Genomic DNA, 13,469 nt, shown 5'->3' on the forward strand with positions numbered 1-13,469 from the left:
GTCCACCAGGTGCAGCAGGATTGCGGGTCCCACCGCCAGCCTAAGTGGAGGGCCGGTAGGTCCAGCTGGCAAGGCCCCATGGGGGTGGGGGACACCACTGAGACAGGCTGCAGACCTCTGGGACCAGGGCTCAGGCCAAGGACTCAAGTCAACTTCATTGGGGGTGGGGAGGGCAAATCAACCTGCTAAGATGCCCACAAGTGAATTAGGGAATTAGCCTGAGTGTGAGGTGGGGGGAGGCTGGCACAAGGCAGCTGTGCTCAGGAGCTTTGGCCCTACACAGCCCCTCCCTCTTCAAGGTGGGGCAGCACCCATTGCTTTGGGGATATGTGCTTCCCTGTGGGTCTAGGGAGGGCTGAACAAAGAGTTTCCAGGCCTGGGAGGAGCCAGCTGCCTGACGTCAGATTCAGGACTCAGCTGCAGTGGCGCCCAGCTTTGTCATCCCCCTGGTGCAGCCCCTCCTGGTCCTGGAGCTGCATATCTGGCTGCTTTCCCACTCCTGCTGGGCCCAGCCTATTCATTCACTTGGCACAAGTATTGTCCTGTGCTGTGTACTTTGAGGAATTTTGGGGGGCTCCAAGAAGAGTGACCCCAGAGCTGCCCCTCTGGTAAGGGAGATCTTTGGTCTCAAGAAACCTAGGATTTGAGGCAGGAGGGCCTCCCGGTGTGGAGTGTTCAGGGGAAGCTTTTGTAAGGCAGGACATTTGAGCTGGCCTAATAGACTTGATGGCTAGTGGGCGACCCAGGCACCACCTCCTGGGAGGATCCAGGAGCTGCGTGGACAAAGGCAGGGAGGTGTCGGGTAGGGGCTGGAGGTGGGGGACATGGAGAGCAGCCTTGCAGAGCCAGATGTGGGGCTCCAGAAGATGTCTGGGGCCGATACAGCTGGAGGCCCAGCAGCACTTTGCCAGCAGTGGGGCTTGGGAGCTCCTCTGCAGGTGTTTCCGTGAAGCCTGTGGGCCTAAGGGCCCTAGTTGCTGTCTGTGCTCCTAGGTGGCCAGAGTCCGGTTTGGAGATTCACAGGTACTTGCCCACTCCGTCTGCTGGGCCACCGGCCCCCCCAGAGGCTGCGAGTCTCATTTATTCATTAAGCCATTTACTATGGGGATGGGTGGGCGGTACTGGGTGCCATCTGGTGCCAGGGCAAGGGCAGGCCCCAGGGTGTGCCCGCGGGAGCCAGGCCAGGTCCACGTTCCGGGATCGGGGTTCACGTGCTAAGATAGTCTGCGGCGCGGAGTGACAGGAAGACGTCGGCCTTGCACTGGAACATGGCTCGGCCGTCGGGGAGCCGCTCGCAGCTCTGCAGGTTCCGGGTAACGTCCTCGACGCACAAGGCCTGGGGGCGGGGGGAGGATGAGGGGGCGTCCGCACCCCTCCAGCGCCCCGCACCCTCCAGCGCCCAGTACTCACAAGGCTCCGCAGGCTGGGGCGCAGCTCCGGGAAAGGCTCCAGCCCGTCCCGGGGGGTCCCGTGCCCACGGGGGGGCTCGGAGCGCCGCGCGTACGGCGACCTGCGGAAGCCGGACAACAGCCCCGCGGCGCAACCCACGGAGTAGTAGGCCGGCCCCGCCGCCTGCTTGTACCACGCGAGGCCGGGGGGCGCCAGCAGCAGGCACAGCGCCAAGGCGGCGGCCACCACTATCGCAAGCCCAGCCATGGGGACGCGGGCGGCGGCGGGCGGCGGGGCGCGAAACAGCAGCACCGGCGCCTTATATCTGCGGCTGGGCGGGGCGAGGTGCGAGGGCGGACGCCGGGACGCAGGGGCCTCCCCATCCCACAGGGAGAAGCCCCATGGGGTCAGCGCCTATTGGGCACAGGGGCGCGCTGGAGGAACAGATGGTCGAGAGCTTGGTGGAGACGCCCCCTTCTCCCCCACCCCGGCCCACCTCCCCGTTTCTGACCCTGCCTGCTCTTACTGGGAGGCGGCCCCCAGGCCACTCCCACCAACCTTGGTCCCTCCTGGGTCTGGCCTCAGTGGGAGCGGGGGCAGCAGTGCTGCACTGAACCCTCAACCAGTCCGATGGCGCCCCAGCCCCGAGTCACCCCCGGAAGTCCCCAGCACTCATGAGGCTGGAGAGAGAGCCACTGGCTGTACTGTGCCCAGGGGACAAACGAGCAGTTCCCACCCTAAAGGGGAACTGACCAGAGGACAAGGGCTTCTTGAGGAGGCAGGGAAGTCTGGGAGGGCCTGGGGCCAGAAATCAGTTTCAACAACTGGTCTGGTCCTCAGAGCTGATGGCAGGACAGGCAGAATGGCTCACAGGAGAGATGAGGGGAAGCCAGGGGAGAGCATTTGCAAAGGCAGGTGCTGTGATCCTGTGCCACCATGGCGGAGAGAGAGCTGAGGTTATGGGATCCTGAGAGGACCTGGTGTGGCCCCTGAGCTTCCCAGGAGAGGGCAGATGGCTGGACTCTGGGTGTGTGCAGGGCCTGGCAGGCAGCTGTGTGTCCAGCTCAAGGGGACCAAGCAGGCCCTGGGAGGACTGGGCTGGAACCCAGGAAAGAGTGGAGAGGAGCCCACCTGGCAGGGAAGGGTCAGTGGCCTGCCAGGAGGACCATGTGACCTGTGGCAAGCTGTGGACCCCTCTGGGGTGAGTGCACCTGTCCCAGTGCAGGAAGGCTAAAAGCCTGGAGGCTGGGCTCAGGGTCTGGCACCCCAGGCATGTGGGTACTTCCTGTCACAGGAGAGCATTCCCCAGGGAAGGAAGGACTTCAGGGAGGAGAGGCGGACTGGGGGTAGGCCAGATGGAGGCCAGGCCCTGCAGTGGGACCCTCTGCAGTTGCCACAGCCCACTTCTCAGTGAGGGCTGGTCTTCCTACTGGTCTGTGAGCTCCTTGGTGACCCTGCATCCAGACAGTGTAGACAGGCCCCTAGAGTAGAGCTGCTGCCTAGAAACTGGCAGCTAAGTAGGAGCACCCAGGAGGCTGAACCCAAGGGTCCAAGATGGAGGGCGCACAGCAGGCGACGTCAGCCATTAGGCTTGCTCAGCCACCCGTCCTCCTGCTCACACTTTCCAAACATCCTGGCCACGTGCCTTCCCAGGACAGACACCAGCACAAGGGCCCTGGCAGTTGGGTTTCTGGGCAAGGAGCACATGACCTCCAGGTTCTGTGAGGGCTTCCTTTCCTCTGGGCACAATGTTCAGATGGGAAGCATGGTACCACATGGGTGACCATGCACTGCCCAGTCTTCTCGCCTGGGGACTGGGGACAGGTAGAGTAGCATAAACGTGCTCAGCAACCAGCTACAGGACAGTGGCCCCGAGGGGGGAGGTCATCGAGAATAGACTGGAAGGAGCCAGTGCTCACAAGACATGCAGCCTGCAGCGGTCTCCACCCAGAAGCTGCACAAGACCATTAGGTCTGGGACCGCTGCCCCCCAGGGGTCACCACCCCATGGGAGCTGTGGTGGAACAGAAGTGCTCAAAGATGGCCCAACGGCTGTCCTTCCCTAGGAAAGGAGACCCTCAGACACCTGCGGACACATCCTAACGTCAAGGACATCAGCCCTGACAAGGAGCTGGCTTTCAGTTGGAGCAGGGGAGAAAGGGATCAAGAAAACCCATCACAGCTGCCTCAGCAGAGCCGGTTCAGCACCACCAGCACCTGCTCAGGGAAGGCCCACCGGCAGGAGGAACCAAAGCAGTGGCCACCAGCTGTGTCCTGCCAGGGTCCTAACGACCAGCCTGAAGAGTAGTCCCCAGGCCTCCGCACGGCTAGTCTCTTCAAGCCGCTGAGCCCGTCCCTCCTACCCCGGCTCCTCCGGCTGATCCCAAGCTCCTTCTCCTCCAGGGGATGTGACTCAGGGCCTCGTGGAAACACATCGAGATGTTTATTCATGAGAGTTTTCATTTCGGCACACACCAAGACAGCCTCAGCACCAAGAAAACAAGCAACAGGAGGCCTCTGGCCAGGCTCATGTGGTTTAATGAGTTTTACTTATTGGATAGAAGTGTCAGTGTTGTGATGGAAAAAAACAACCGCAGCTCCAGTCCTCGTTTCAACCCTGTCACAGCCCAAAGGGGACTGTCCCAGTGGAAACCATGGCCACCCAGAGCCAATGTGGGGGTGGGGCCGTCTCAGGGCGAGGGGGGAGTAAGGCAGTGCAGCCTCACTCCTTGAACTTCCACTCCTGGCGGCACATGGGGCAGTGCTGCTGCACCTGCTGCGCATTGAGCCACTTGAGGATGCAGTGCATGTGGAAGCAGTGCGAGCACTGGCCCCACACCAGCGGGCAGTCGTCACCTGGCACCTTGCCTGCGGGTGGGATGAGAGGACTAGTGAGTCACAGAGCTCGGGACAAGCCAGGTGGGGGATGTGCACCCAGGGTGGCCTTGTGTCTTAGAGAGGACAGGTTTCAGGAGTGAAACCACAGATTCTGCCGTGCAGCTGCCCCAGGTAAACATCTGCAAAGCCCACCCAGGCTGCTCCTGCTTCCACTCTCCCCTCGCAAGGGGGAGCAGCTCAGGGAGCTCAGCGGCAGGAAGAGCTCTGGCCTCCCAGGGGCTGGGCCCATCTGCAGACACACCACAGCTCTGCCATCACCTGGCACCTGTGATGCCAAGAAGGTTACATCAGTGTGTCAAGGAGCCTGCAGAGGTGACCCGCCTCTGAGCAGTGAACTATTCCTCTTGATCAAGGTGAGGTGGGCTGGGGCCTTGGGACCTAGATGGCTCCTTCCTTAGGCAGCAGGGACCCAGTGCAGTACCAGGGAGTGGGCTGGTGGCAGCTGGGAGTGATACAGCACTACCTTCCATTTCCTCTCCATTTCTAGCCTAAAAGGATCCTACCTCCAAGGCCCAGGGCACCTGCTGCTGACACTCCACCCCACACACCTGGAAATGCTACCTCTGTGGAGAGGGCCTGGCACAGAGAGGACACGCTACACTGCCTGTCATCAAGAGAAACTAGCCTCTCTCTGATTTTCAAGAATCTAGAAAACCCCATCACGCAGCTGGTGCCAGCAGAGCACAGCGGCCTCCCCCAGCCTCGAGTCAGGTCCCCATGGGCATTAAGGAGCTGCAGCTTGCTTTCTCCACCCTCTCTTAGGGGTGTCATTCCCCCAATCATTGCCCTGGGGGCCCTTCACGCCTATCAAACACGAGCTGTATCCAGATGTCACTAGCACATAAACACGGTGGACCAGCCGGACAAGCCAGGGTGAACAGGGTACATCCTGTCCACGAAGTGGTTCCTAAGTGCAGGGCTGAACCCCTGTGACCACAGGGCTGGGCTGGTCACCTGTGGTCCTGGTCCTCACTCTTGACACCAAACACAGGGACAGTCGACTGTACGATGCGTTAAAGAGATAACACCATGGCTGAGCCACATGACAATGCTCTCAAAACCTCATGTAGCACCTGCTCCGAGCTGCACAAGGGGCTGGGAACCTGGCCTGTGCTTTCATCCAACCTCACAGTGCTCCCGCAGCCTCCGTCACCCGACCTGACAGACAGGAGGCCAGGGCCACACGACTCACGAAGGCAGATGCCACTGCCTGAAGGGACCAGGAGGCTGGTATAGGTGCCAGGTCTTAAATATCCTTCAATGTCTGCTGAAAACACTCAGCTCCTTCCCAATTCGCAAGCAGCCCCTGCCCCACAGTGGTACCTAAACCCCACGGAGCCAGAAGGGATGGGCACTTCCATCTTTCTACTCTTTGGTTTGGGGCAGTGTTCCTCAATCTTTTAAAAAAATCCTTTCAATAACGAAACGCCACACCGTTTCTGAAACTTTTATGACAAAACAAACAGAAAATAATTTACTTGGCAAATACAAAACGATCTAACTCACTCTGCTTCCCAGGCCAGGGGGGGTGGGGTGAGTAGGACTCTGTGCCAGGAACCCACAGAGTGTGACACCTGATTTATATTGGTTCCCACCCACCCAGGGTCTTTCCAACCTCAGCAGAACTATGCTTGGAATCACCCCTAACACATTAGTCCCTACAAACAGAGTCTGGAAGAGGGTGAGCAGGGGCCGGCCAGCCTGTTGGTGGGGGTACCCAGCCATCCTGTCCGTTTGAGGGAGGGCTCCTGGAGGCAGCCCGCCGGGGCATCTGACAGCACAAGTGCAAGCCGACAGTGACTCATGCCAGCGCCGGTGGAATCTTCTTAACAAGACTTTCACTCCCAAAGCCCAGGGACGAGGAGCAGATTTATGACAGCCTGAGTCACTCTGGATTCTCCATAGGAGTTCCATTTCAGCAGAGAGAAACCCAGTGTCACTTGATCTGTATAGAAAGCGCCCTGGCCTAGCCAAACACTTTGCTCATTACAACTGGCTCACTCTAACCTCATAACCAGCAGGTCCAAAGTTCAGACTCTAAACCCCCTCTTCCTAGCAGCCAGCACACGTGAGCAAGCACCGCACACTGGGATGCGGCCCCTGGTGCCATCTCAGACACAAAGGCTCACTGGCCCACATTAGGCCGAGGGAATGGCCACATAAATGCTTCCGAGGACTTTTCTGTTCAGAGGTCACAATCTGCTGCTGAGGAAGTTGCAAGTACCTACCCACAGCCTGTGCTGTACCCTTAGGAAGGATGGTTTTAAATGGATTAAACCAAGCCAGACCTTGTGCTTCTACTCTCCTTCCCTGTTATGTAAAACCTCATCAAGTAGAGCCAATCACTGACTTCCCAAGATTATATCCCACCTGTTTGATTAAAGCAGGATAGATTAGCCCCTGAGTGATGACATTTCCTCTCAGGAGATGTAAAGATTAAGACTAAGATAAAATGAATGTTCATTGCAGCTCTATTTACAATAGCCCGGAGATGGAAACAACCTAAGTGTCCATCATCGGATGAATGGATAAAGAAGATGTGGCACATATATACAATGGAATATTACTCAGCCATAAAAAGAGACGAAATTGAGCTATTTGTAATGAGGTGGATAGACCTAGAGTCTGTCATACAGAGTGAAGTAAGTCAGAAAAAGAGAGACAAATACCGTATGCTAATACATATATATGGAATTTAAAAAAAAAATGTCATGAAAAACCTAGGGGTGAAACAGGAATAAAGACACAGACTTACTAGGGAATGGACTTGAGGTTATGGGGAGGGGAAAGGGTAAACGGTGACAAAGCGATAAAGAGGCATGGACATATATACACTACCAAACGTAAGGTAAATAGCTAGTGGGAAGCAGCCGCATAGCACAGGGAGATCAGCTCGGTGCTTTGTGACCGCCTGGAGGGGTGGGACAGGGAGGGTGGGAGGGAGGGAGACGCAAGCGGGAAGAGATATGGGAATATATGTATGTATATAACTGATTCATTTTGTTGTGAAGCTGAAGCTAACATACCATTGTAAAGCAATTATACTCCAATAAAGATGTTAAAAAAAAAAAAGACTAAGATAAAATGATATTTGCACTACAATTCAATAATTTCAATTTCATGGTAAGAAGCAAAAACCTATGATTATTCCAATGCTCACAGCCCCACAGTGACAGGCCTGGTCACTGACTTCTCATCAGTCCCCAAGTCCCACTTCTCTCTTGGGACCACCCTTGTCCCCTAGGCAAAGCCTCAGATCCTTTCAGTTGGGTCTGACTAAAAACTAAATTCACTGGTGCAAAAATCTGCTTCTGACCCAAATATATAACCAAACACTTTCATTTCACAGAATACAGTGGGGACAAAGGAACAATGCAAAAGACACCACCAAGAAGAAATCTGATAAAACCCGAGCGCAGGCATTCTGCAAGACAACACTTTCTGAAATAATTAGATGTCTTTTTTAAAAAGGGACAGAGAACTCGAAACAGAACTGCTCTAGATTAAGTAGCGAAGGAACAAAGTGATCACACCTTGGGTCCTGGCTCACCCCACCCAATAATAAAAAGACATTTGGGGGGCTTCCCCGGTGGTGCAGTGGTTGAGAGTCCGCCTGCGGATGCAGGGGACATGGGTTCGTGCCCCGGTCCGGGAGGATCCCACATGCCGCGGAGCAGCTGGGCCCGTGAGCCATGGCCGCTGAGCCTGTGCTCCTCAACGGGAGAGGCCACAACAGTGAGAGGCCCGCGTACCGCAAAAAAAAGACATTTGGAAACAACTAAAGAAATCTGAATAAGGACTAGGAATGAGAGGCAACAGTAAAGAACTATCATCATGTTATCTGATGTGACAACAGTGGTGGGTAAAAATCAGCACTACATTTAGAGACGCAGCTGGAGTGGGGTGAGGCTTCATATCTAGCATTAACTTTAAAACATCTGGGCAAAAACAAATATAGACACATGTTACTGCTCTATGTGCTGCATGGGGGATGACCTTATAACATTACGTTTTTGTGTTCGCTTGAGAATTTTCAAATAAAAGGTTTTAACACAACTTTTTGTTCCATGTGTCTCATAGCGACTTCCATCAGGATAGGAAGCTGTGCTCTTTTTCTTACAAAACTTTTGACGGGGTCTTTGTACAAATATGGGCCCAAATAGCCTGGCTTTTCTCTATTAACTTTTCCTGGGGAAAGGAAACCAAACCCTAGGGACGCTGCGCAGGTATTTCTAGGGACACGTCAAGGCCGAAGGGTAGGCAAAGCTCGAGAGAGAGCGGGCAGGGTGCACTCACAGTCCGGGCAACAGCCATTGAAGGCCATCCGGCAGATGCCGCAGTTCTCGTCGTTGGCCACCCAGAGCCAAGTGGCCACACCGTTCCAGCACTTGATCTTCACCTTCATGGCGCGGGAAGCCTGCGGGGAGGAAAGAGACCACGAGGCTCCGTTGAGTATGCGGAGCTACAGCACTTGTGAGCCAAAGAAGGAGTGCCGCCCCGAGCCAGAGGGTCAGCGCAAGCAGGAGTCGCCGCCGAAGGGCAGCACAAGCTGTCTACAAGGGGGCTGGGGCTGGGACCGACTCCTCGGGAGACCAGGACGCTCAAGGCGTCTGGCAACACCGCACTTCTGCGCGGGCGTCCAGAGAAAGGCGCGTCGGATTCCGTTAACAATTGCAAAAACGTGCTCTGCGCAACTTCTGAAAGGGACATGACTGACGGGATGAGAGATGGAGACCCACGCCCGCTCCCTACGAGGTCACGCCGTAACAACCCCGGGCCAGGTCGCGCAAGCCGCACCCGCTCCCCGCCGCGGGACTGGGGTGCGGGGTCTGGGTGCGGTGGGGGAGGGGCAGGGGAGGGGCAAGGGAGGGTCGGCACGCCCGGCCCCGCCCCAACGGCCTCACCCCCGCCGACCTAATCGCGCGCCGCCCCACCCGCTTTCAGTTGGCAGCGCCGGCGCCGCGCGGGAAGGTATGTAAACGACGGCGGCCGCGGCCCGGCAATTCTCAGCGGCGCCTGCCGAGCCCCTTGGCGCAGCGCGCACGCGCCGCCTCGCTCCTTGCCGACGCCACCGACCCACAGCCAATCCACGGCCGCTCCGAGGACGCGGCACCGGAAAACCCCGGGCGGCGCAGGAAGTGACGTGCTGACGTGCTGACGCGCGGGCTCGAGCCGAGGCCGATTCCGCGCCCGCCATGGCCGACAAAATGGATATGTCTCTGGACGACATCATTAAACTGAACCGGAGCCAGCGAGGCGGCCGCGGCGGGGGCAGGGGCCGCGGCCGGGCCGGCTCCCAGGGCGGCCGCGGAGGCGGGGCGCAGGCCGCAGCGCGAGTGAACCGAGGCGGCGGACCCATTCGGAACCGGCCGGCCATCGCCCGCGGCGCGGCGGGCGGCGGCGGCAGAAACCGGCCGGCGCCCTACAGCAGGGTGAGTGCGGAGGCCGGGTGGCGGGCCGCGGCAGGGGAACGGGCCGGCGGCGCGGCGCCGGGGCGGGCAGCCAGCCGGCCAACCGGGCTGGAGGGCGAGGGCGCCGGCCGGCCGAGCGGACGGGGAGGTCGCGCGCCGGCCGGGCTCCAAGGCGGAGACCCCGGCGGCCTTTGTCTTGGTTGGGCGCCCGGCCTCATGGCGCCGGGGGCCGAAGGGCCGTTGGCGCGACCGCCCGGGAGATGGGAAGTTAGGTGGAGGGAAGTGAAAAGTTGCGGGACGTGTGGCCCCGACGGTCGGCTGCGGCCTGGAGTGGGCGGGAAGCGGGGGCTGCGGGTCCCTCTACGCGCCTTCCTCCTTGCCGTGATGGGGGAGGGTCTTGCTATGGCCGTGAGGTCGAGGGCTAGCCCTGGAGTGAGACTCACGGGTCTCTTTCTGTTCCTATCTTTACTTTTTATTTAGCCGAAACAACTTCCTGACAAATGGCAACATGACCTTTTCGATAGCGGTTTTGGGGGTGGTGCCGGCGTGGAGACCGGGGGGAAACTGCTGGTGTCAAATCTGGATTTTGGAGTGTCTGACGCTGATATTCAGGTAAGGGACTGGAGCTTCTCGGTGGGCAGGTTACCCCGCACGGAATTGATTGTGGTGTTTGGGACGTAGCCCTGAATCCCCACCCACCTTAGGACAGTGAGCCCTCCCAGGCACCCAAGGGCTAGCCACTGTGCCCTGTAAGGGGCTCCAGGAATGCAAAGGAGAGGTCAAGCTAGAGTTGAAAGTCTGACCAGTGGGTCAGTTTGTGCTGGAAGACAGGCCCCCAGCTTAGTCTGAGGAGCCGCTGCTCTTCGTTACTAAGACGTGTTCGTTCTGTGGATGAAGGCCCTTCGCCTAAGCTTTTCTAACAGAAGCTTGGTTGAATGTGTGTCGTTTCTGTGTTATTGAAAAAACTAGGCTATTTGCCTTCTTTACTTTGTGCCTGTTTTAACGGTTTGTTGGGAGGAGAAAGCCTTTCATTTGTAGAACTGACAAAGCACAGAAGCAGGATGGTGCCGGCATCACTTTGGCTCCATTTGCCTTAAGGTCTATGTCTTATATGGAATTTTGTTCCCTGTTTTATTCTCACTTATTTTCACTTCCTGGGTTTTGTTAGTGGCATGATTCTCTAACTCATCTTTGGTTGAAGCCTCCTTTTCTTCTTTCTTTCCTTTTTTTTTCTTTCTTTTTTTTCTTTGATTGAACCCCAAAGGCATTTAAATTTGCTTTCTATAATGATATTTTGGGGGTCAGTCCAGGAGATGGCTGGGTCAGGGTACTGGGCCTTCCTGGGTTCAATCTCCCAGAGCCCAGCCACTTTACTTTACCGTGGGAGGACAGAGCAAGGCCGGTGAGCACTCACAGTGTCTCAACACTTTTTTTAAGGTGGTTTCTGGCATCCACTGGAAACCGCTTTTGGTGAACTCCACTTCCCGCTGTGTGCCTGCGGCCGGAGTAGCCCCACACTCTGGGTTCCCTCTCCAACTCCCAGCCTGCCTGAGGTCAGGGCAGTTTCCATGGCAGCGCTTGACTTCAGGCTTTGCGGCAGGCTTGAGTAGGAGGAGAGGGAAAGGTGAGCCAGAATCTGCCCTGGGGGAGGGGCTGGGTCAGGGCTCCCAGTCAGCGGGCCCTTGGAGCTGGTCCACAAGTGGATAGAGCCCCTTGCTCTGTGATCTTGACCTTTGCTGCTTCTTGGCACAGTCCTTGGGTGTGTTGTAAATTTTCCTTTGTTGAAGAAGATAGCGACTTAATCTTGTGCCCTTCACTGGTGGGCTTTGTGATCCTTTACCTGCATCGTGGTGCAGATGTTAGGTCCCCAAGTGGGCAGGAGCCCTCGGGCCCAGCTGCTCTTGGAAATTGTTGTCCCACCTGTCCCATCCCATACCCCAGACCCTACTACCACTGCCCTGCCCCCAACATGTATGTCTGCCTCCCAGGGAAATACCCCAAAGCAGTTCATACTTCCAGGGAGTGTCCCTGGGGCGCCAGAAGAAAAACTGCTTTGCTGACAACTGCTCTTTCTGACTCTCAGGAACTCTTTGCTGAATTTGGAACTCTGAAGAAGGCGGCTGTGCACTACGACCGATCCGGCCGCAGTTTAGGAACAGCTGATGTGCACTTTGAGCGGAAGGCAGATGCACTAAAAGCTATGAAACAGTACAACGGTGTCCCTTTGGATGGTGCGTTTGGGATTGGCCCAGAAAAGCTACAACACTGTAGGCAGTTTGTGGAGCCTGGGGCTGGCCCCAGCCCTGCAGGAGTAGGACCCCCTCTACCTGAGGACACTTTGCATTCGCCCCTTTGTCTCTCTCTTCCATTCTGCCACTTCTCATGCTGCCCCGTACATCTGGACCAACCTCTTGTGAACCCCCATCCAGCAAGCTACATTCCTCCCCTCCTTCAGCTCCTTCCGGAAGATTCACTTCTGTGAAGCCTTCTCAGAACCACCATAGTACACCTCTGAGTACCGGGCTGTAGTCGTAAAGACAAAGGTACTTTTCCGCTTGTGAGCACCCCGGACACCTGACAGACACCCACCTACACTGGGTGAGAAGGAGCAAGGAGGCGCTGGTGGGGCTGTCGTTGGCAACATTTCGTTCTCCCACCAGCATCTCCAGGCTGTTGCTCTTGTTGGGAGCATTGAGATGCACAGCGCCCCTTTCTAGTGCTTGCATGGAGGCCAGGGTGTGTGCCGCCAGCAGGCCTCAGAGCCCTCTAACAGGAGCTGGTCCTCTTGTGTTCTCTGCCGCAGGCCGCCCCATGAACATTCAGCTCGTCACCTCACAGATTGACACACAGCGGAGACCTGCACAGAGGTGAGTTTGGGGCCTCTGGGCGGGGCTGGCCTGTGGGTGTCCACTTACCCCGCAGACCTTTCCAGGCACGTGAGCAAGTTCCCTTTTTTTGGTAGCATAAACAGAGGCGGGATGACTAGAAACCGTGGTTCGGGAGGTTTTGGTGGTGGCGGTGGCACCCGGAGAGGCACCCGTGGAGGCAGCCGGGGCAGAGGCAGAGGAACCGGCAGGAGTTCAAAGCAGCAGCTTTCTGCAGAGGAATTGGATGCCCAGCTGGATGCTTATAATGCAAGAGTAAGTCCCAGAGGAAGACTGGGTGGGGGCCGGTCAAAGACCAACTGGAGGAGGACCTCATTTTGAGCGAGAACCTCTCTTTCTCTGTTTCAGATGGACACCAGTTAAACAGACTGGCAAATCCGTGCATGGACCAGGACCCGGAAGTCTCGTCCGTGCTCCCTGGTGGGAGGGGTGACAGACTGGGGCTGTGTGGCCAATGATGGATTTGTTTCCTTTATGTTCTAAAATAGGATTTAAAATTCATGTAAAGGTTTCTTTTTTTTTTTCCTTTTTTTTTTTTTTTTTTTTTTAATTCTGAAACAGACCTGTTTTGTACTGAGTTATTTTTGGGATAAATTTTACTGGTTGTTGTTGTGGAGAAGGTGGTGTTTTCACCTTTGCCATAATAAAATAGAAATGTGTGTAGAGCTGGAACTGTTTAATTCATCTCACTCTTGGAGTCCTCACCTGGGCCAGAACTCTGGTGTGGTCTGGCGGGCAGGGGGGACACAGGATCTGAGGGGGAAATGGGGCAGGCCTGCCAGGCACGTGGCACTTGGCCTGCAGGTTGGAGTTAGTCCTGCAGGAGGATGGTGGCTGCCCCTCTCCCATCTCTGTTCCCGCAGATCCGAACTCCTTTCTCTCCACCC

At 56.8% G+C, this 13,469-nt stretch overlaps 3 protein-coding genes across 5 annotated transcripts; 1 reads left to right on the forward strand and 2 right to left on the reverse strand.

Annotated features, from left to right (window-relative positions):
* Positions 1 to 1,026: 1,026 nt before the first annotated feature.
* NPB (neuropeptide B) lies at positions 1,027 to 1,656 on the reverse strand. The gene is made up of 2 exons (XM_060134756.1): positions 1,411 to 1,656; positions 1,027 to 1,336 (listed from the first exon to the last, which is right to left on the reverse strand). Exons 1-2 carry the CDS (start codon positions 1,654 to 1,656, stop codon positions 1,208 to 1,210), a joined length of 375 nt encoding a protein of 124 aa, XP_059990739.1. The 3' UTR covers positions 1,027 to 1,207.
* Positions 1,657 to 3,908: 2,252 nt separating this feature from the next.
* On the reverse strand, positions 3,909 to 9,379 carry ANAPC11 (anaphase promoting complex subunit 11). 3 transcript variants are annotated; one of them, XM_060133994.1, is made up of 3 exons: positions 9,221 to 9,379; positions 8,583 to 8,703; positions 3,909 to 4,256 (listed from the first exon to the last, which is right to left on the reverse strand). In XM_060133994.1, the coding sequence occupies exons 2-3, from the start codon at positions 8,689 to 8,691 to the stop codon at positions 4,111 to 4,113; spliced, it is 255 nt and encodes an 84-aa protein (XP_059989977.1). In that variant the 5' UTR covers positions 8,692 to 8,703; positions 9,221 to 9,379; the 3' UTR covers positions 3,909 to 4,110. The 3 variants fall into 3 exon arrangements, with proteins under 3 accessions (XP_059989977.1, XP_059989976.1, XP_059989978.1); XM_060133993.1 differs by having other exon boundaries at positions 9,201 to 9,360; XM_060133995.1 differs by having other exon boundaries at positions 9,191 to 9,340.
* On the forward strand, positions 9,241 to 13,247 carry ALYREF (Aly/REF export factor). Its single transcript, XM_060133992.1, has 6 exons — positions 9,241 to 9,718; positions 10,178 to 10,309; positions 11,781 to 11,928; positions 12,501 to 12,564; positions 12,660 to 12,837; positions 12,931 to 13,247. The coding sequence occupies exons 1-6, from the start codon at positions 9,482 to 9,484 to the stop codon at positions 12,943 to 12,945; spliced, it is 774 nt and encodes a 257-aa protein (XP_059989975.1). The 5' UTR covers positions 9,241 to 9,481; the 3' UTR covers positions 12,946 to 13,247.
* The last annotated feature ends 222 nt before the right edge of the window (positions 13,248 to 13,469 follow it).

This window comes from Lagenorhynchus albirostris, chromosome 20 (genome assembly GCF_949774975.1).
Source record: "Lagenorhynchus albirostris chromosome 20, mLagAlb1.1, whole genome shotgun sequence".
In the NCBI taxonomy this organism is placed as follows: domain Eukaryota; kingdom Metazoa; phylum Chordata; class Mammalia; order Artiodactyla; family Delphinidae; genus Lagenorhynchus; species Lagenorhynchus albirostris.

Coding starts and splice junctions, on each gene's coding strand:
- NPB (XM_060134756.1), bottom strand. CDS start 1,656: ATGGCTGGGCTTGCGATAGTGGTGGCCGCCGCCTTGGCGCTGTGCCTG. Junction 1,337..1,410: donor GCCCCAGCCTGCGGAGCCTT/GTGAGTACTGGG, acceptor CCCCGCCCCCAG/GCCTTGTGCGTCGAGGACGT.
- ALYREF (XM_060133992.1), top strand. CDS start 9,482: ATGGCCGACAAAATGGATATGTCTCTGGACGACATCATTAAACTGAAC. Junction 10,310..11,780: donor TGTCTGACGCTGATATTCAG/GTAAGGGACTGG, acceptor TCTGACTCTCAG/GAACTCTTTGCTGAATTTGG. Junction 12,565..12,659: donor CAGCGGAGACCTGCACAGAG/GTGAGTTTGGGG, acceptor TTTTTTTGGTAG/CATAAACAGAGGCGGGATGA.
- ANAPC11 (XM_060133994.1), bottom strand. CDS start 8,691: ATGAAGGTGAAGATCAAGTGCTGGAACGGTGTGGCCACTTGGCTCTGG. Junction 4,257..8,582: donor CAATGGCTGTTGCCCGGACT/GTGAGTGCACCC, acceptor TCCCACCCGCAG/GCAAGGTGCCAGGTGACGAC.